The sequence below is a fragment of the Enoplosus armatus genome, chromosome 11, assembly GCF_043641665.1.
Source record: "Enoplosus armatus isolate fEnoArm2 chromosome 11, fEnoArm2.hap1, whole genome shotgun sequence".
Classification (NCBI taxonomy): Eukaryota; Metazoa; Chordata; class Actinopteri; order Centrarchiformes; family Enoplosidae; genus Enoplosus; species Enoplosus armatus.
Genome location: NC_092190.1, coordinates 12448983 through 12470791, shown reverse-complemented (window position 1 = coordinate 12470791; position 21809 = coordinate 12448983). Strand labels below are relative to the sequence as shown.

The 21809-nt window shown below is 39.1% G+C and overlaps 2 protein-coding genes across 2 annotated transcripts; one reads left to right on the top strand and one right to left on the bottom strand.

Annotated features, from left to right (window-relative positions):
* Nucleotides 1-4353: 4353 nt before the first annotated feature.
* evx2 (even-skipped homeobox 2) lies at nucleotides 4354-6551 on the bottom strand. The gene is made up of 3 exons (XM_070915250.1): nucleotides 6158-6551; nucleotides 5517-5743; nucleotides 4354-4965 (listed from the first exon to the last, which is right to left on the bottom strand). Exons 1-3 carry the CDS (start codon nucleotides 6549-6551, stop codon nucleotides 4354-4356), a joined length of 1233 nt encoding a protein of 410 aa, XP_070771351.1.
* An 11338-nt stretch (nucleotides 6552-17889) lies between these two features.
* hoxd12a (homeobox D12a) lies at nucleotides 17890-19176 on the top strand. The gene is made up of 2 exons (XM_070915021.1): nucleotides 17890-18448; nucleotides 18938-19176. The coding sequence occupies exons 1-2, from the start codon at nucleotides 17890-17892 to the stop codon at nucleotides 19174-19176; spliced, it is 798 nt and encodes a 265-aa protein (XP_070771122.1).
* The last annotated feature ends 2633 nt before the right edge of the window (nucleotides 19177-21809 follow it).

The window sequence follows — 21809 nt, the reverse complement described above, 5'->3', positions numbered from 1 at the left end:
AGCGCCAAATCACAAGTGATCTCATGACACTTTACAAACAGAGCAGGTCTAGACCGTGCTCTTTATAATATCGTTACAGAGACCCATCAGTTCCTACCATGAGTCAGTTTGGCACACAATCAGTACACGTTGTCCCACCTAAATCTCATTCTTCATAAAAATGTTTTATGATTGAGAGATTTTACTTGTTAATGTGACCCGATGTAACCAGAAATACTTTCTACAGGAAAAATATACCTCAAAGGTACTAAAGAAATGTTGTACTTTTTTAAATTTCTCAAATATTATGAAACCAATATAACAAACAAAAACCACTGTTTATAATATAGGTGTCCCGAGCTGTGTTTCAAGATCAAGACGGAAGAATAGCAATTTATTGTACCACCTTAACCATATCCAGAGCCAAGGACCACTGGAAGAATCAGTCTTTAAGCCAATAAAAGCAATTTCCAAAGATAATTGAGAACATGTTTCAATACATATGCATGAAAAAAGGATTTTCCATACGAGCGACTCATATGCTCATGTAATTGATTGAGGGGATGACCCGTTATATTAAATGTTATTTGAGAACCATAATAACGCGCAAAATTGCAAATTGCCCAGCTTGTATCTGAATTAATACCTCATTCATCATCATTATGAGTTGATAAGTTAATTTAACCATTTCATTCTGTCTTAATGAGCTATAGTTGAATTAATGTCATGTAATATATGAAAGTAACATTTGAACAGAGGCAATGATTTGAGACAAACAGAGCAGAGACCACTTTAGAAGCATAATGGTGGCATAAATCTCATCAGGCTGCAAAAATATTCTGGCTAAATAGATAAGATTCCTAACCTTAAGAGGATTTGTTTTGGTGTGAAGTGCTGGTATGCTTTTTGGCAGGGATTTGATTGACTTCAATGTTTTGATGTAACAGCTGGGATGTCAGTTGTAAATACTGTACTGCATGAGATTCAAATGTGGGGACAATATGTTTTAAGAGCAAGACTGAGCTGTGTTGGAGTGTTTTCTCACAGTTGTGGATATAAGTTCCTGCTCTATAGGAATAAAAGTACTACATGTAAAACTACATGTTATATTTTAGTCCTCAGATGGCTCACTGAAGACCCTACTGAGTTGCCAGTCCTTCATCTGGCGTTGAGTGACTGCATTTGACCATTAGGGGTCTGTGCTGTCTTCTAGTTCCACCTTAAATGCGTTTTGGCCCCGCTTGCTCCCTGTAGTTTAGGTTTTTTGTCCTCCCGCAGCAGCTGTCACCCTGCATTACTCGCAGTCAGCTAAATGAAACATTATTCTAAACATATGCATCGTAATCAGTCCGGTCACACTTACAAGAACACGCGTTAATAAGGCAATCAATCACTCTGGAACAAGCAAGTTGTTCTGTAACAGCTCATAAACAGTGTGTAATGAAGAATTGGAGGTTAGCATGACACGGCGCTGATCAGATAATCAATGTCAAAGATGCGATGAATGTCAGTAAATGTAGTTTTCATGTCGTTTCTATAAAATCCTCAATTTACAACAAGCAGTTCAATTACCCTGAAAATACAGTCAATTAAATAGGGGTGATTGGACAGTAGGGGCAGGATCATCGATCTTTGCATTTCTATCTCGCTGCTGGACATTTAATTTGGGTTTTCTATTAGCACCGAAATAAAGAAAATATAAAATATATTAAACAACCCAAAAGATTTATTTTCTTGTCAAAAGCCATTCAGCGAAGGTGACAGACAGTCTTCTGCATTATGATGAATTCTTTTTTCAGTCGTGCACATTGGATACAAAACTAATCGTGTTATTGTGGGCAGTGTTTTTCTGGCCTCTTGTCTTTTCCTTTTTACACCTCCATCTATCTCAATGCTTTTGTTGTATGGGTTGCAGCCCTCGCTTTAGTAAAGAGCAAGGAAACATGGTGATATATCACGCCCATATTTGCTGCCCTAATCCTATTTCTTTTAATGGGGACGTTCAAAAAAGCAACTTATCTTAAAGTCCCTCGGGGGCGTTCTGGTGTAGGCTATATTTTAACCAAGTGCAATTAACGACAGTATCAGCTTGTATCATTTAGAGGTAATGTAAAAATAATGGTAAATTATAGGGCCGGAATGACCCGTGATGGCAGGCGTCATATTCCCTGTAGCTTTCCGCGTATATTTTAATTAATATCAGACAGTGTTTTCTATAGAAATGGTGTCACAGCACCTAAATAAGCCTAAGATGTCTTCATTGTCGGTGTTGAATAATATGCAATATAACATGCATAATACAACATATGTTCTTAATGTGTGTATAGTGTTTACATTCTTTCAAGCAATTAAATTAAAGTTGAAGTTTGTTGACCTACTGCCTCGAAATCCGACTTTGGAGTCGAACTCTATTTTGTTTATTTTGCAGCTATGTCTGTCATTAATGCCAAGAAGCAGAAATGTGTAAAGATTTTTTATTTTCCAAGAACAAACACGATCAATAAATAACATGATTTACATTTCATATTGCACATTTTTTTCCAAGTTAAAATATTTAAATTCATACAGTCATTGATATTTTAAATACAGAGATATAGAGTTATAACAGAGACCCTAGGGACAAAGGCCAATACTATTTTCATCATTTAATTTCAGTGCTCGTTTATCAGCCCTTTTTTTTATTTTTTATTTTTAAAAAGCCTCTTTTTGAGTGGACCGTAAAGAAATGTTCTCCACCTCCACAATTCAGCCTTCATTTTGCACGAAATACAAATCATGAATTTTGGACTATTGGTGAGTTTACAGGCCAATTTGTAGGCTACGTGATGGTCCTGTTGGCTGTGTACATCCAGTGTTTTTAACATTTAAAATAAAAACATTCAGCAAGTCACACAAAATAAATAAAAAGAAAAATGTGTTTTTAAAAAATAGCCTACCATCCACATTTCATGAAGCATTTTTTCCCAGGGCGATCAATAATTCAGTTTTCAACTATCAGTAGGACTATGCATGATATTTGCAAAATATTTCACGATTTACAGTTCACATGTTTTATAATTAACATATTGGTGATGTCCCATTAGGAACGAATAAAATCGCACATAGCCATTTTCTTTTTTTTTTACCCAGGCGCAGACAGATTGTAAAGCCAGGCTGAACCTTCGCCTTGCTCAGTCCCGTCATTGTGTGTGTGTGTGTGTGTGTGTGTGTGTGTGTGTGTGTGTGTGTGTGTGTGTGTGTGTGTGCTGAGTGGAGGGCTCCTAAAGGGATTACACAATTGTGAAAATACTGGATCTGATATAATGAGGTTCAGCAATGTAAATAAAAAGAGAGGCTCCTGTATGTCGAGGTATTTCCCATTATCAGCAAACTAAATCTGAGATGCTCTTTATAGGCTGCTTTTGTGTGTAATATTTTGAAACCCTACATCTGTCAAATATGATCCTTATGCAGTGCATTCTGTGTACCAGGACTGTCGCTTTGTTCCAGGTCTTTTGTATGTCTAATGACTTCCCTCCGCGGGTTGTTAGCGCTTGACAGCGGGTCTCAAAACGAGGAACTTTCTTACAGTCATGTATTCAAAGGAGCTCCATCTAGGTACATGATTGGCAATTTTTGTCATGATCCTCTCATTATTAACATAAAAATTGACACGAAAGACGCGGTGCAAAATTATATGCACCTTCTAGCTGATTAGGGGTGTCCCCACAGAGCAGAGGCTGGGTGTTGGAGAAGCTATTGCTGCCAAAATCTCAGTCTATTAGGCCTAGTGAAGAAAGATATGCTGCTGCGCAGAAAAGCAGGACCTTCTGCTATCTAATTTTAGATTGTATAATTAGCCCACGTTTGTATCTTAACACTAAAGGAGCCAAGGTAGCCAGGCTGGGTTTGTCACGCTGGATATTGGACATTTGAGCCGCAGATATACGGAATGAGACTCGGATGTATTTCTGGGTTTAATTTGTGGGATTTGTAGAAACAAATGAATGAATTTAAAATAAATGGCACAGTGGCTGAGGCATGGGGACAGAATGGACACACTGCATGGTCTGTTATTTTTCCAAATATGTATACGTTAATTTTGCACAGTCCGTAAAAAAAATTGGTCTACTGGCACAGCACGAGGGCACAAGCTTCTAGAAAAGTTTTTTTTTTGTGAGTTGCAAAATTTTCGGTGCTCAGCTATTCACGTCTTTTTCGTTACAAAGAGTCTTTTGGACTTTCAGAAATAAATCTTCGTGTGTGTTGGTATGTGTGTTTACAATGCTGCCTAATAAACGATTGCTTTACCCAGGTGTGAATTTTAAAGTAGGCCTGTCCCCTAAAGTAGGACTAGAGCAAAATAGGAAACGGTCACGTAGGCTGCATGATGAGTTATCTGTTGAGTGATGTTTCTTCTCGTTGGTCTGGTGACGGGACTGAGGTCTTGCTGAGAACAGCGGCAGAATACGGCAGAAATCCACTCTCGGATCTTTGCCCGGAAGCTGTGCAGGTAAAGTCAGAGCTGGCGCTCCTGGAGCCCAGCGCGCTCGCCGCCTGGCTGCTGTGGCAGCTGAGACACGAGCAAGGCCCGGAGGCCGGGGCGCTGACCGCCGCCGCCGCCGCCGCAGCCGCAGCCGCCGCCGATGCCGCCGCTGAGCTATTCAGGCCTGCGGGTGACTGGTAGAGTCCCGGGTGCCTGAAGCTGCACAGGAGCTCGGGCCGCGAGTAGGGGTGGGAGAGTGCTCGGAAGGTATCGAGGGGCCGGATGGAAGTGGCGAAAGGTGACGAGGCTGCACTGGTGGCGGCGGCGGCGGCTGCTGCTGCCGTGACACCGACGTGCGGGTAGTAATGCAGAGGCATGTGCGAGTGGAAAGGGTAAGGTAGACTTCCTGTAGCTGCCGCATGCGTCATCATGTAAGTGTAGAAGCTGGGGTCTGCTGGATGGGGCCAGGACATCGCCAAACGCTGCCTTTTATCCTTCATCCGCCTGTTCTGGAACCACACCTGCACACAGAGTCAAAACAAGGCCCATATTGAAGCTGCCATGTTGTTTCCAACCTCTAAATCTAGTCCTGTGAAGAATGCGGCTCAGCGCGTGCTCAGGACAGACCCTCACCCCTGCACTGATGTTAAGATTTACTAGAAATGCTGCTGCCATTGAACATGAAAACGACCAGTTGTCGCTTTCTGCAGGAGTTAAAATCTAAATTAACTTAAACATGTGAGGTAAAATATTTTGTTTTATGCAATTATTTTGAAATGGGTAGGCTATAAATTAATTGCACACAACGGTTGACTTGATTAACATCAATTTGGGTTAACCAATAAATACAATTATTTTGTGTACAGGTTAGAATCAAAATATCACACTGCAACATTTCGTGAGGAAAAAATACTGATGATGATGATGACCATATTTACTATATATTTTCTACTGCAGAGTATTATTATATTCTTTTTACACCCACATCATTGCTGTCTCAACATAAACACACACACACATACACACACACACACACACACAGTGGACAAGGATAATGAAGATGAATCTGTACCTTAATCGTAGTTTCGGGCAGATTCAGCGCTGCGGCTAATTCACATCTTCTTGGTCTCGAAACGTAATTTTCCCTGTAAAACTCTTTTTCCAGTCGTCCGATTTGTTCTCTGGTGAAAGCAGTCCGATACCTCCTCACTTGGTCTGAATTTGATCCTCCCGATGAATTTCCGTTCATATTCGCGAGGGAGTTTGAGCTTGCGTTGGAAGATCCAGAATCTGAAAAACCTGAAAAATAAATAAATAAATAAAAAAGAAACAAAGTGTTATTGATGTTGATAATATTGAAATAATGCACGTCTGTGTGGGCCTGCAGTATATTTGACAACGTAATGATAATAAGGTTGATGTAAAAATGTCGAGGCAAATGCAAAACGTTTTTGTTAATATTATTTGTATTAATATTAGCTACATTTGTCCATCGTACCCTATAATAATTAAGTAATGATAATAATGAGCATAGTAATAATGGTAATAATACCATAATAATAATATTGGATTTATCTTTATTTCGTAGTTTGTATAGAAAGAATAATACAAATAATATTAACAATAATAGCCTAATAATACCCGCTCTGTTAACATCAAAATATACCAGCAGAAATGAAAACAAGGCAAATGTGTAGTAAAATGAAACCTTACCTTTGTTGTTTTCCTTGTGCTGGCTCGGGGAGCGATGCGCAGGGCATCCCACCTCCACATCACTGTTAATATCTGAATCTGGCGAAACTTCGGAGTAAAGACTCATTTTCTTTCTGCTTTCTGACGAGGAAATTTCCGCCGAAGAGGTATTTTCACTGTTGTGGTGTGTGCCGAAAAGACTGTCAATTTCAAATTTGCCTTTCGTCGGGATGTCCCCAAGATTTCCATGAAGGGAAGCCGAAGTTATTCTCGGGCTAAGCCGTCCGCTGTGCTGAGAGTTTTCCAGGGCCTCCAGCACTGAATTTCCAGGCGTGTCTGCGAGCCTCTTCCCTGCGACGGGACTGTGGAGTCCTCTCTCCATCAGTATCATCTCTTTTCTTATCCTCTCCATCATTAAGCCGTGCAAGACGAGGAAGAGAGGAAGGGAAAAAAAAAAACAACCCCACAACACTTGTCCAGGGGGCTGGAGCACCAATGAGTTGTGTCGCAGCTAAATCCGCATGCAACTCAGCAACTGTCTCTAAATAACTGTCTCTAAAGCTTTTTATAAGCAAGACGCAAAAAATGAAAGAATCTGAATGCAATCGACGAGCGACTGCTCAAGATGAGCCGTGCATCCTCCCCACAGCAGCGAAATGTCATTCATCAAAAGTGGTTGCTGTTCGTTGTTAAAATGCTCGGCTGACGTTGCTCCAATGATCATTTATTGTAACAGGTTTATAAGCAAATAAATAGGAGAGGGCTGTCACTTGATGATGGAGGCGGCCTTCGGTCAGACGAATAATATCCAAGTGGAGAGGAAGAGAGGAGTGAGGAGCGAGGTGCTTGTCCCTGGGTTGATCTCTGAGTCTGTTTTAGATTGCTCTTGGGTTTGGCCTCTTGGGTGAAATTGACAGTCTGATTAATAAAATGAGCGGTGCAACATTTCCCTCTTCATTTAGGAATATTATTATGCTTTGATTCTCTATTGTTTCCCTCCTCTCTGTTCGCCCTCCCTCCCTCTAATCGTTCTTTTTTATTTATCCTCCTTATTTCTTTTTATTATTATTTTTCACCACTTCTGCGACTTAATCACTATGTGAAGTGCTTTACGATTAAGGTGCAAGTTTGTGATAAGAGTTATTTTATACTAGTTTTTAACACCATGTTGATTTTAGAGCATTTTCTTTCTTCTTTTTTTTTCTTTTTTTTTTTTAGATTTTGCAGTTCTTTATTCGTCAAAGGCACATTTTGATGTGGTGATGATGCTTTCATTATTACGCATTTACCGACAACAGCACACACTTATATATATATATTTATTAATGCATATAGAAGACGCCTATTTGTATGTTAAGGAAAGCTACTTTTTTTTAAAACGTCAGTAATCTTTAATTTAACGACTGTTATTGTAAAGGCACTTTCGATCCAGCTAATTCTTTACATTTAATTAGTTCATTTTGATGAATTTAAACGAATTTCTCCGATTTAAGAGCTTATACTTGTATATTTTACATTTTTAACAGAGTATCTTATCTGTTTTTGAAGTAATGTCCTCCCAGTTTCTGACTGTCTGTGTGTCGAAACCTTTATTAGCATCATAGTAGGTTAGTTGGGGTATTTATAGGAAAATAAGTGACACATGTATGCAACATATTAACTCTAACTCGATATGTGAAGACATAACACCCATGCATGGACTCCTTGGCTTGTCGATGTGAAATGACTCGAAAGGCGCCATCAGATTATCCTCTGCACGTCCTCTGGCGCCTCCTGCAGGTTTTAATATTAATTGCTGTCATTGATATTAGGTGTTGAATGGGAGGTGTGGTTTACCTGATGCCATGACTTGTCTGTCCTGAGCACTCTGGGAACATTTCCAGGCAATACTATACTGTATATGGCATTGAATAAATATATAATATCGATAGTTATTTTAATTAGGCTGCTGAAATTCATTTTAAAGGAGCTGGAAGCTGCTGAAGAGCCAAAGAGCCATTTCCCCTAACCTGACACTCTCTGTCCTGTTTTTGTAATACTGGTGTGCAACATAATGGGATTCAAAATCTACTGTCTGCCCTCCCCTCTGCTACCACACAGAATATGAGACTAAATATTGACAAACACAAGGCTTCAGGATAAGAACCTATTGAAGCTTGAATTTCAATATCAACGTACTGCCTGCAGCTAATTTAAATATATTTCAGCCCACTTAGTCATTTGTTCCAAAAGCTGTGTTTATGTAAACTAATGCTCTAATCTTGTTTAGGAGAATCATGTTTTACAACTTGCAGGTCCAATTAATACATTTTTTCACTAAATCATACAGAAGTTAAATGCGCCCATCGCTTCGTTAGAGAACACAATTATTTTCTTATTTTTGACTAAAAGAATAACATTGTATTCAAGTAAGACACTGGTATGCAGTCTCCTAAGAGCTTTAGGAATTTACATTTAATATAATTAGGTCATTTGCATACATGTACCGGATTAATTGTGCAGCTGATGAATCGTTCTGTGAAGAGAGTTTTACCTTAAGAGATATTTTTACATTGCGGGTACGTCTGAGTTGTATAATCACATGATCTTAGACTTTTGAAATGTATCTTTACTCTCAACCTTACTTTAGTTACCATTGTTGACCATAATAGAGCAAATCTCAGTTCTATTCAGCCACAAAAAGATCAAAAGTGTCAATATTGCCTTTGATTGGTCACATTGTTTGATTAAAGACATCAAGTGATATTCTTTACATTCACATGCTCGTATGTCACTGTCATCTCTTCAGTATTAGGATTATCTTTGGGTCAAAATAAACAGATAATTAGGTTCCTAACGCTACAGCAAATATTCACTGTTCACCCTTGTTACTGGTGTCACAGTGAAAGTGTTTATTTGTGCATGGCATTTTAGTGGAGGGGTTCTCTTCTACATTTATACTTGGACATGAAGTCTTACATGTGGATGACTTTAGGCTCTCAAGCTTTTCTTGAGAGGCTGATTAATGGCACAGATGCATGTTGCACCTCACTCTGAATGGACCTGTGTGTGTGTGTGTGTGTGTGTGTGTGTGTGTGTGTGTGTGATATGTATTTGGGGTCTGTAGATATGAATCCGAAGTTTGAGAATTCATACAGAATCACTGTAAATCACAGTGGAAGGCAATAATCAATCGTACAAGTGTCAGAGTTTCTCTGTCATGTGGAGCTGCCGGTGTGCCAAGTTTCATGTTAAACTTTAGCAACATGCTGAGAAAGTAGATTAGTAGGAAGTAGACTCAGGTCGGGCAAACCTGTTCTGGTTGTTTTCAAATTACTACTTTTCCCTCATCCTATAGAGGATCAAGCTTTAGACTTCAAAGTTTGAGTAGAGAGGAAAGAGCATTAGTGAGGTTTTGTGGACAAAATTTGTTACATCTCACTCTTCTTTCATTTGGGCATTTTTTTGTGTGGTAATAAAATTGTAATTTGTTCATCTGTGTAATGAAATAAACATTAGGCAAACTGAAATTAATTGTATTGAGAGTCATGTGATGAAGCCTCAGAGGACCAGTCCTGGGCATAATGATCAACGCTAATGGAAAATGAACACTGTTCAAAAATACAATTATTCTTTATTGACGTTTGTAAACATGAATATGGAACACACCAGACAGGTTTAAATCTGTAAAGCTGGCAAGATTTCACAAGGAGGTGTAAATCAAAAAGGATGGTCATACATTTCATTTATTGATTTATAAGGACAATGCACATTTATCAACATTTCTGTAAATGTGCCGGTGTTAGCCAGCCGGCTGACTTTTAACTGCAGTCCTTTGGCAAGATCTTCTCAACCAATGAAGTGACGGGTTATCGAAATACAAACGGAGCACAGTAAGATGCAGAAGTGGCAACAACGGCAACAAAATCAGCATTCTCAAAACAGGAAGCAGAAAAAGTAGACACAATAATATAGTGATAACATCCACTATTCAATAGGTTTTATCTGTCCATGTAAAGCAACAAAGCACAAATTAGCAATAAGCTACTGTTGATAACCACATTTTGCACACAAAAGCCATGCATGGATTTAAATGGATAAATACCAAAACAGCTAAATTGAATTTGAGTAAAAGTCTTCAGTCTTGGTGAGAGACGTGGCTCATTCATCCATTGGATGGCTACTGTAATGCCATGGGAAAACAGCATAACAGTGAGCTACAGCCAAGCCCAGAAGCAGGTACATGCTGCACACAACTGAGCTTAAAAGCTATTATCACATTAAAAAAAACCTTAAATGACCATTAAGTGTTGCCTTTAAATACTGACAGAAAATCAGGTGTGTAGTGTGTGAAAATCCAAATCTGGACAAAGAGGAGGAAGCCTGGGTGGAGGTGACAAGCGAGCAGCAGCCAACATGGAGGACTCTGATGGGCTGAAACGGCTGCCAATCAAGCAAAAAGCCTTGAACACATTTATCTTTAAGCCTTAAAGGCCCTGCACACCCACGCAGGTGTTTTTCAGTTATTCTGCTGATCAGACCTCTGATCAGGTTGAAGGTGGGCAAGCTGTGATGGGAGTCACTAGAAGAATTCAGTCTACCTGTAAGAATGATGAGGGTGGGAGTTGTTCCGCCCTAACAGGAGAGTTATGGAGATGTCAATCAAACTCAGTCTGAACACGCCCACACAGTCCTGAGAAGTGGTCTAATCAGCCAAATAATTAAAATCCCCTCTGTGTTTACCAAGGGTGTGCAGGACCTTTCATGTGGTAGAACAATAGCTTTCAATAACTAATCAATAGTTTGATTTGCTATCGTAGGAAAAGCACAGGTGTCTCAGTCACCATACAGTAACGCCACAATACAGTCAGTGTTGTTGGACGCAGCATCTAGTGGCCATTATAGGAACTGCAACTTGGTGCACTTCAATGGCCTCAACTTTCAGCCATGGTGGCCCTCACTTGGTCTGTACATGGGTGAATCTAGGGCTCCTGACAATAAGACCTTACCTCTCTGAAGGACCCCCACCAGCTCCCTGACAATTAGCACAGTCAGCGAAACAACAACTTTAAGTGCTGATCTTCTTAGACATCATTCCCCAGAATGGGGAAAAAGTGCATGTTATCTTGTTCAGCTCTCATCTGGCCTCTGTCATACTTTAAAAGCCCATACTAAGTAGGCATATGTATAACTAAGCACATTGTTTTGCACTCTATGGACTACTGCCTCTCTTGATTATCGCTTGATAATTCAAACAATGTGTTCATTTGATGAAGCTGTGAAGGTGTGTGTTAATACTAAGTGGGTCGGATAAATTGTTGAAAGCTGAAAGAGCGGGTCGCCTGCTTGCTCCAAACATTCCTTTAAGGATTAATTTAAATAGTTTCATCTTTTAATGACTAATGGCATTAACGATACGTGATAGATGCTGATTGAGTGCAGCTTTTGTAATAGACAACTTGTTTTCAGGAAATCTGAAGAAACCAGTAACGATATGACTGGACATGTGGTGAATAAGCACGCAAAAGGGGTCAAGTCAAACTCTGTGTATTGAAATGTAAGATGCCCTGGTTCTTTATCAATCACCTGAAGAGGTTGCACTTACTGTGTGCCCAGATAGGAACAAGCAGAACTAAACCATTGCGTAAAAACTGAATTGGGACTGAGTGAATGTCTCGCCTAATCAAAGACAATAGATATGGAGATCAGTCATAATGAACTCTATCCTCCAAAATTAGTCAAATAACTACTGAGCCACAGATTACACCCTGCTTTACATGTGTATCTAATAAACTGTGGTTCAGATCAATATGTAGAACTATGTGCAACTCTTGACACAGTATGTGGTTGCAGAATAATCCTACGTTTTGTATTCATGTTACACAATTTTCTTTTTTCCCAGCACAGGCCTGCTTCATAATCCCACACAGTCATACTCTTTACAGCATGCATGGTACACCTGTCATCTGCTGTGAGCCACTGAGAAATATGGAGCACATCATTACATAGACGAAATGAAATGAATGAAATATTTCAGTGGATCCTGTCAGAACTGACTGAATGTTTATAACAGTTTGGATATCAAATTATGCTAAATGACGTAATTTAAGCACTTTAGCACGAGGCTGCTACCTTGGCTCAAGTATAACCCCCACAGTGAGCTGAACCAACTCCTAATCAAATGTTTCAGTGTTGAATAATACAGTGAAGTTGTTGCTTTATGACAATCTCATGCTAGTTCACTGTTAAGACCAACTAGTGTCTTTGCTCTGTTCAGACTTCTTTCCTTAACTGAGAGCACCATCTAGTGGCGACTTCTTGTCAATACAAACAAACCAAATAAATCAGGTCAGGCACCAAAGTAATTGCTGCCCCTAACCTACAATAACGCATCCAATCTTAAATCACATGGGCACGACGCAGAATTACATGTGATTGTTGCAATACTGAGTAAGATAAGTATGTTGAAATAAGTGGTTGTGAGTCTAACTTTTCTTTATTTAATCACTGGAAGGCACACAATACATTTCCTCATGTCCAGCATCGTGCGTGGTGAAATAAAATGCACACGTCTTTTTTCCAGTGAAATCAGAAACATTAGCATATCAAACACAGATGCTTGGAACAGCGAGATGCTGTTTGTTCAATATTTAACGTATCATCGCACAGTAAAAGGCGTCGGCATCTTGCCCCAAATAAAGTTCAGTGTCGTATGTTTTCGAGTGTTATGTCATAAATCACGCATGTTTCTGTGACTTTAACTTTAAGCCACGAAATATCTTTGGCCGTTTTCCTGCTTCCTCGGTTTTGTCATTAGGAAACTAATTGTTGATTCCCAGTAAAAAAAAAAAAAAATCAATATCTGCTTGTCACTTTGGTGGGAATGTGCTTTATGGGACACTGAGGTGAAGTGACCACGAAGTAACATAGTAACTACCCATGGAGGAAGAAGTATTCAGATCCTTTACTTAAGTTAAAGTACAAATACCTCACTGTGAAAATACGCCACCACATGTAAAAATCATGCATTCAAAACCTTTACTTAAAGTATCAAAAGTATTCTGCAGTAAAATGCTCCCTGTCAGTATTTTATTATGAGATGTTTCTGAGATAATATTACTGCTGCTTTAATGTGTATGTTGCATTTTACTGCTGTAGATGTTTCATTTTGAGCTAATTACTGCTGCTGCTGCCGCTACGGGTAGTTTAATCTACAGCAATGCATCATATTGTTGGTAGCCTCGCTGTCCTTTGAAGACCACGTATCTCTAACAAGTCAACTTGTCATGAGCTCAGAAAAAAAACATCCCAATTTTCAGCTTTGTGACGATTCATTTTCCAGCCAATCCAAGAAGGGTTTAAATAGTTTATTTAGCTTAAGAAAGAGGAGAATTTTCTCCACACATAAAGGAACACTTCATCAGATCAGTTTATCAGAATAAAATGGAGATACATGGCTTTCACTGCACAGGAAGGATGTGAAGAATTGTAACTAAAGCTGTCAGGTAAATTAAATGTTTGCCTCTGAGATGTAGTGGAGGTGGAGTAAAAGTATACTTTAAAGTTGAATTTAAATACTCAAGTAAAGTACAAGCACCACGAATTTGTACTTAAGTAAATGTGCTTAGTTATATTACAACACTGGTGAGTTCTCAGTAAAGTGTAGCACGATACTGAAGGAGGCTCAACAACAGCAACTAATATGAACAGAATTAACGTTCAGACTAAATAAATAATGTGTAAATAATTGGCATTCAGCAGCCATTCATTATAGTACTCTTTATTACACTATTACTATTTTAATATACACATTATCTTAAGATCTACTCACAAGCAACTCATTATTATCTGAAGTCCTCCAGCCAGACTTACTCCGGACCGTCTCGTTGTTGATTCATTGAAGTTGGTTCCAGTTCTTGGTACCTAAACAAAACTTTGTGTAAAATATTGTTAAATCTTAACATTGTGGTCATTTTTAAACATGATCTTGGTGAGGATGTCTTTCAGCGTACGTTGGTGTAATTTAATGAAAAGGGATGAACCAGTGCAGCCTGTGGTTACGTTGGTTTGAATTTGTCTTTTGACTGTCTTACCGACATTTCCCTTTCTGTGGATAACGTGCAGATGCTGAGGCTGTTCTTCTAAAGTAGAATAACTCTGTGTGATCAGTTTGCGGATCTTTATTTTGAAAGCTGACCAAACTCATTAAGCTCATGGGAAACTTCAAACCGTGTGAGTTAATTAATAGTTCAAATGTCTCCAGGTAAAATCTCGTCGCTTTTCTACACCAGTTTCCGTCTCGATACATTCATTTACTTCTCAGATTTTTTTAATTTCCCTAATTTTCCGTCTTTCAAAGAACTGATAAATATAGTCGATAAATAAAACCCACATTTGTAAACCTGCTCTATTGCCCCCCTTACTTTTCAACAAGTCTGTACTTTAAAGGCCAACAAGAGTTTCAGATGCAACCTCAGTCTCAAATGGACATAATTAGGTCACAAAAAATCATTTTATACTTTACACGAAGAAAGTGGACTTTTAGATGTGAGCCTGCAGTCTCTTTTAAATCATAATGAAAAGGAATTAAACTGTGAAGCTACTTTGACTTCCACTGACTCAAAACACTGAGATTTGAACACTTGGAAGATTCAAGGCAACATTTCTGAGGCCAGAGAACTTGAACGAGGGAAGCAGCAAGTTTATTACCAAGGACAATAGACGGCGGATAGCTTCCTTCAAAGGGCCTGGAAACCAACCAGACTGAAGCTCCTCACACCCTAAACATGAAGGCCGGAGAGCAGTAAATGACACTAAAACTGAACACTAAAACGTCTCCTAATTTTGTAATTGTGGGAGCCCATCTACCTCTGCGTCACGAGGCTGTATCCTGTAGACTTTACTTATCGCAGCAAAACTTTAATGTGGAAATACAAACTTCTGCATTTGGATCTTTTTAAGCAGAAGATGTGATTTGTGATTAAACACCACGTTTTGAGAGGAAAATGTACACCAGACTAAAATGACACACTGGTCATTTGCCAGTAGGAGTCATTGATAACAGTAAGTTTAAGTGTTAATTGAGATGAAACGATTGTTTTAATTTACTTTCTTTTTCAACTTTTTAAAATTAATATGTTCATGTTTTTTTTTATTAATACGTTCACAGGTTTTCTGATGAGATAATGTTTTTTTTAATTCAATTCATAAGGCTCACGTTTTGTTTGTTTTTTCTTTTGCTTTATGTTGGCTGCTGTATAATGGCCACATGTGATTTCGACACGTTTTTATATCTCGGTAGTTCGGCCTGACTATTAAACACATTATATAAACACTTGAATATATTCTAAATATGTAAAAGCATAGTTTTCTAAAGAAAGCTGCTCCTAGCAGATCCAATTTGTAAAAAGGCAAAAGGGTTAGAAATCAGCTTTCATTTGGTTTCCCTCTGGAGATAATGCAGTTAGTTATGTAGCCTAATGATGATTCTTATTTTGTGTAAAATTTTGATCTGTTATGTTCATATATTTCAGACTTAAACACTTGTTGTTTAGGTAATCTTTAATTTTCTACATTATAATTTTCTTTCGTCGATATTACACATGTTTTGCCAGATGTTTTATATTTGTTTTCTATATTTAAACCTACTTTAAACAGTAATTTGAAACAAACACAACTGCGACAAATACATGTTTATGTAATATTCACATTTCTCTTCCGTCAACGTCTTTTATTTTTTTTACATAAACAGTAAATATACGTGGCTTCAGTGATTACTGGAACCGCTGATGTTTATTTGCCGAATTAAGCGACTGACAAACACTGAAAATAGCAAAGACAGCGTGAAGGTCAAATATGAACTTGCACTGCCACCTATTGGAATGCAGCCGCAACTACTGGAATTATAAGATTGCCTAATAAAGAGAAACTTGACTTTTTTAAACCCTAAACCTGTCTAATTTATATCGCATCATAATCTCTTTAGGATGGAGGGTTTATTCAAATAAATGAAATAAGCCTGTTTGACTGGAGACAAAATTGTAGTCATAAGGAATCCCACCTGCAGATGTGTGTTTGTAGTATTATGACTTTATTGTATTCAGCGAGGTGACAGTGAAACCACAGACACTCACTATCACATCAGCTGTGCTGAAGATCTGAATGAACAACCAACTGCTCAAAGTCTTCAGTGTCAGTGTATTTTTGAACTCCCCACCCCCATTACACACACACACACACACACACACACACACACACACACACACTTTACTTAATCCGGCACGTCAGATATTTCAGGGGGACATTGTGTTGCAGAAAAAAAAATGATCCCCACAAAAATAGCCTAATGAAGGCCTGTTATTAGTCTACTTAATTTTCATCTGAGTACACTTTCCAGGTGTAGTTTTGTGTAACATTGTAACGTAATATTATGGTGGTGATTTATAAAACACAGTTATACAATTAGCCAGTTACAGATTGTTAAATCCCCATATGAGGAGTGTGTGGATTTATTTCCTTCGTACTGGTAAAACGTACTTGGATAACTACATTTTCACAGTATTTGATATTTATAATTTAAATTTCCGTTTTAAATGTATACCGTAGTGTTATAATTTTTTGCAAGGGGATGTTCTTCTTTTACACTTTATTTAAATGTGCTAACATTTGACGAGATTCACGCTCGTAATAGTACAGTAGAGGAGCCATGCAGAAGCTTTTATACAGAGATGACTGTTGTAATGGTCCTTTTCTTCACTTCGGAAAATACTAAAGGTCCTTCTTTTATATAGACACCATCAACCTAAACTGCATTACATTACATTGCACTATAGGTTAAATTTATTTTAGCCTTACAGATATAAGAATTAGGTCCTTATGGAAACCTGCAGGCTTTTCAAACTCAATGCTGCTAACAGTTTTAAGCGAGTTATGGTGAAGTTCATTCAAATACTACAGAAGCACGAGATGAACGGTTTCTGGCCGAGGATGTTTCTGCAGAAGTCGATATGGATTTTCGGCGTCTATACATTTCATTTTGTTTCTCGTATGTTGTTTTCAGTCTTCAGCCGACACGAACAAAAGCTACTCTGTTTACAAAGCAACACCTCCAGGGCTGCACTGTATTAATATCATGTTGCCTAATACAATGGTCCTCCAATGGATGCTGTCTGTGTGAGGCTTCTGTTGCATTGTTGTTGAGATTACATGTGGGAAAAGTGGATTTTTTTTATGACTTTTGTTTTGATGAACATCTATCCATCTATAGTGGTTGGTATTCTTCATTTACTGTACTTTAAATTACAGTATTTCATATCAATGAACCTTATATCCCAAAATTACTCAGTGTAATTATGATAAGTGTACACTAGAGGTATTTCATGAAGGCTATGAATGCGGGCTTGTATTGTCTCGAGTCTCCTGTGGTGCATTTAAGGCCCTGCATTTACCCTTGTACTATATGGGTCAGTCGATGGTCACCTTGTTGTCCTTCATGTCTCAGCACAATGATACCAAAAGACAAAAATGAGACTAAAATGAGCCAAATATTGTCAAAATATTCCTGACTACCCAGATGGTTAGAATTTAACTTCATCCCCCACCCACCCAATACCAAAATATTTCCTCATGGAGTATTTTGCTTTAGGGAGCGAGGATGGGGCGGAACAACATATTTTGCATATCACGTGACGCCGTATTAACAAATCAACAATTACCTACCCTTTATTCTTCAGGAGTTGCTAAAAGGCTTGCAAGAAGCGTTTGAGGGAAGCTCAATGGAAATGTGTGAGCGGAATCCTTTAAATCCCGGTTATGTTGGTTCTTTGTTGAATTTTGCGCCCCCCGAGTCGCTGTATTTCTCCAACTTGCGGGGTAATGGAGCCCCCATACCGGGGCTGCATCAGATCCAGTACAATAGGAGAGAGGTGTGCACGCTCCCGTGGACTTCATCAAGTTCGTGCACGTCTGGACCGGCAGCACCACCACAGAGCCGCGCCTTTGGAGGCTACTGTCCGCCGTTTCTGTCCAACTCGGTGTCTATAAATTCAAACTCCTCCAGCGGCCACGTCAAGGCGCATTTGGAGGAGTCGCCTCGATGCTTTCAGAACACGAACCACAAGACGCACGAGTCCGGCAGACAAGATGAAGTTTACGCCGTGGAGCATGTGGCCGCCAGTGACCGCGGCTTCTCGGGTCTGGACCGGTCTCACAGCTCTGCGGCCCAGCATGATCCGGATTCAGCAGGTCCACTAAATGTGAACGACACCAAACGGGAGCAGAATCCCGTTCACGCATCGTTAAGTCACACATGCTCCAGGACGACTTTTGCAGAAGGTTAAGTAGCCTGTTTTATATTTTATAGAACTATTTTGTTCCAGCAGCATTTCCACTGTTTTTATTTAGTTCACAAAACCATCATAACACAACAGGGACGAAGCAGATCTGTGCTTCTTGTTGCTGTCACATCTGTATAAAGTGCTAATCAAATATTGTTATATAGGAGTTACATGGAGACCTTTATAGTTTGTGTGTGACATCATGTAATGACTTCATATGACTATTTTATGGTCAGTTTATATCTCCTGTGGCAGCATTATTATTTTAATATTGCCATAATATCCTGCTGTGTCTGGGGTTCATAGTAATATTAGCCCGTTTCTTTCTATATGTAGGCTACAGTGGGTGTGACTTCCACTATTTACTTCTAATGCTACACTACAAGCAGTGCAATAGGGAGCAATTTTCTCTTCAGTTTATTTCACTGTGGCTGAACTTGGTGTTAATTTAAAGTATAAAACTTGTTTGTACCTCTGCTCCCTCCAGGTGCCCCGTGGTGCTCGTCACAATTGAAAACCAGAAAGAAGAGAAAGCCTTACTCGAAGCTACAGCTGGCTGAACTTGAGAATGAGTTTATGATGAATGAATTCATCAACAGACAGAAACGCAAGGAGCTGTCGGACAGACTGGACCTGAGCGACCAGCAAGTGAAGATCTGGTTTCAGAACCGGAGGATGAAGAAGAAACGACTGATGGTGCGCGAGCATGCTTTCTCTGCGTACTGACGACCTTTGGACTTGATCGTGACCAGCAGCGCGCACAGTGATAATGCGGTGTTACTATGAATGTTGCAGCACATCACGTGCCCTCTCGGTCTGTGGCATGGACTTATATTTATAAATATGTATAAAGTGTTTGTATTCCTGTCACATAGTAGGCTACAGTTCCATCCAGTCCCAACAACTGCAATCATATGAGTGGTAATTAAAAAAGAAAACGCATTGCAGGTTAAGATGCAATATATTCTACAGAGTTTGTCATTTCTGATTTTGAGATTCGCCAAATGCGCAGAGGCCCTGGCTCCTGCTGGCCTATAGCTGCGGAGTATGATAAACCGTTAAGCCCTATTGTTTCTGTTCCGGCTCAGATGTCAGACCTATTTAATCAGGAATATGGTTCTATATGTTTTTGTGTATTTTGTATGGCGGTCTACGCATGTGGTGTAGGTCTAATGTGGAAGCAAACAGTCAAGTTCATGTTTACGGACGGATGAAACATTGACTAAAGTCAGTATTTCAAAATATATTATGATTGCATGTCTATTTCCTAATTGCTGTTATTCAATTAAATGCCTGATTTTCTCCCCACATTGATTGTAAATCTGATTAATTAAGAAAGGTCACATTGCTTTTTGTTCTATGCGGCCGCGTCCACATTCAAAGTCTGTGGAGGAAAAGATTTGCGCCGCGTTCAGTGCTGGAAGGTGTTTACTTCAAATGCCTTCAAAACAAGTGTTTGTGGATACGAAACATTGTTGGTTCAGCTCTTATAAATGAGCGGGACCTTTGCTGTCAGACTGGTGTTGTGTTGCTATTCTGCACAATCACAAATCAGATGCATCAGAATCCCTCCGGCTCTGTAGATCCAGTCTCATCAACACATACAAAATATTTCACTTGGGATTTAGGTATGAATTATTCCAGAAAGCACGTCATTGGTGAACATACGCATTAGAGCAGCCATCTTTTTACGCACGGACAAGAGATTTTGTAAAATGGATTAAATAAAGACTATTCTTAAATGACCTGTAGACAAATGATTGTACATCATGTGAATTGTTTTATATTTGTAGGCAGTATATTGAATGGAGGATTGAACTTATAGCCTTCAACTTTATATACTATAGTTTTGTTCACGGTCACTCAGTCAGTCGCTCACTAGCTCATTATATTTATCTTTGAATATATAAAATGTGTCAATAGTTAGCACCTCTTTCAACTTATTTCTCCAGTTTTACAATAGAAGTCTGGGGGATTTATTCGGGAGACCTCAATGTTTTTTTTGGCTGCCTGCAGCGTTGGAAAGACCAGCGTGTGCGGGAGATGTTGCCTTTCTCTGAAGATGAACTGAATACTCCTCACTTCACACGTTGATCATGTGTGCATGGAAGGAAAGTATTCGTTGTCTTTTATACACAGACACTTTAATAGCATGTTTGAAATGAAACGTCCTAACATTCAGCTGTCCCTGTAGTAAACAACTGTCTTCATCATGCAGCTTCAAAAGAGAATTAAAATAGTTCCAGCAAAAACCAGCAAAACAAAATCACCAACATTGTATTACCATCCACTTTTAGTTGTAAATTCAGTAGAAAATACTTCGTAACAGTGCTTTGAAAAGATATATATCATATATGTTTAAAACTTGTATATTTGTGTTTTCTTCAGTGTGAGTCACGTGTTCTTTTGTGTCTATTTAGCTTTTCCTACTCTGCGCAGACGCGTAATTCCTGCTCACAGTAAATATACAACACAGCAGCAGCTCACACGCACAGGCAAAAACTCCATGTCAGAGGGAAGCTACTGTGGCTGTGACCAAACAGATCTGGTGTAAAAAAAAAAAAAGAAGCATCCTTTCATTTCTCAGTGATAATGTATGTTACTTTATACGTCCCCCGAAACAGGCTCCTCTGTGTGCTTTCAGCATTTCTATGCTACGAGTCATTGTTTATATTCACCAAAACACTTGTAATATTTACCAAAACGTGTAAAGTGTTGTTTTCACATTGTGGTTGAGAAACAGACAAAGTTTAAGGTCACAAGTGGTCCGTCTGGTTCTGAGGCCAGAGGCTCAAGCCAACAGAGCAGCACACATGAGAGTGAATCTATTAATGGACCATCTCATTACATCATCGCTGCAACTGTTTCTCTGCAGAACATCACGCTGCAGTCACATTAAAGGTTCATGAAAGACAGAAACATTTCAAACCCAATGATTTGTAATGGGACGTGAAGAGATGGTCCCTCCATTAGTGACCGTTACAGATCTCAGTTTTTCCCAGTTTTGGTCTTTAATTTTGTAGAGCTGTTCGGTCTAAATGTGTCCTTTTTAGTGGCACAAACTTTCTATATTTTCAATATATTATTTTGCACACTACCTGCACGCATATGCTGCGGGCCTGTCGTGTTCCAGCTCGAGGTTTGCCTGTTTTTTTTCTCAGCTTAAAGTCCTTCCCTCACAACACGTTTCACCTACTATTAGTTTTTATTGCTCACACTGTTTTGAACAGCCACACTGAGTTTTCTATGCGTCCGATACGCAACGTTTTCCTTCAGTATTTGTTGTTTTATTGCTTTACTGCCAAACGCAGCCAGACTGCGTCATATAGCTGCGGCTCCTTAAGATAGTGGGGGCGCCA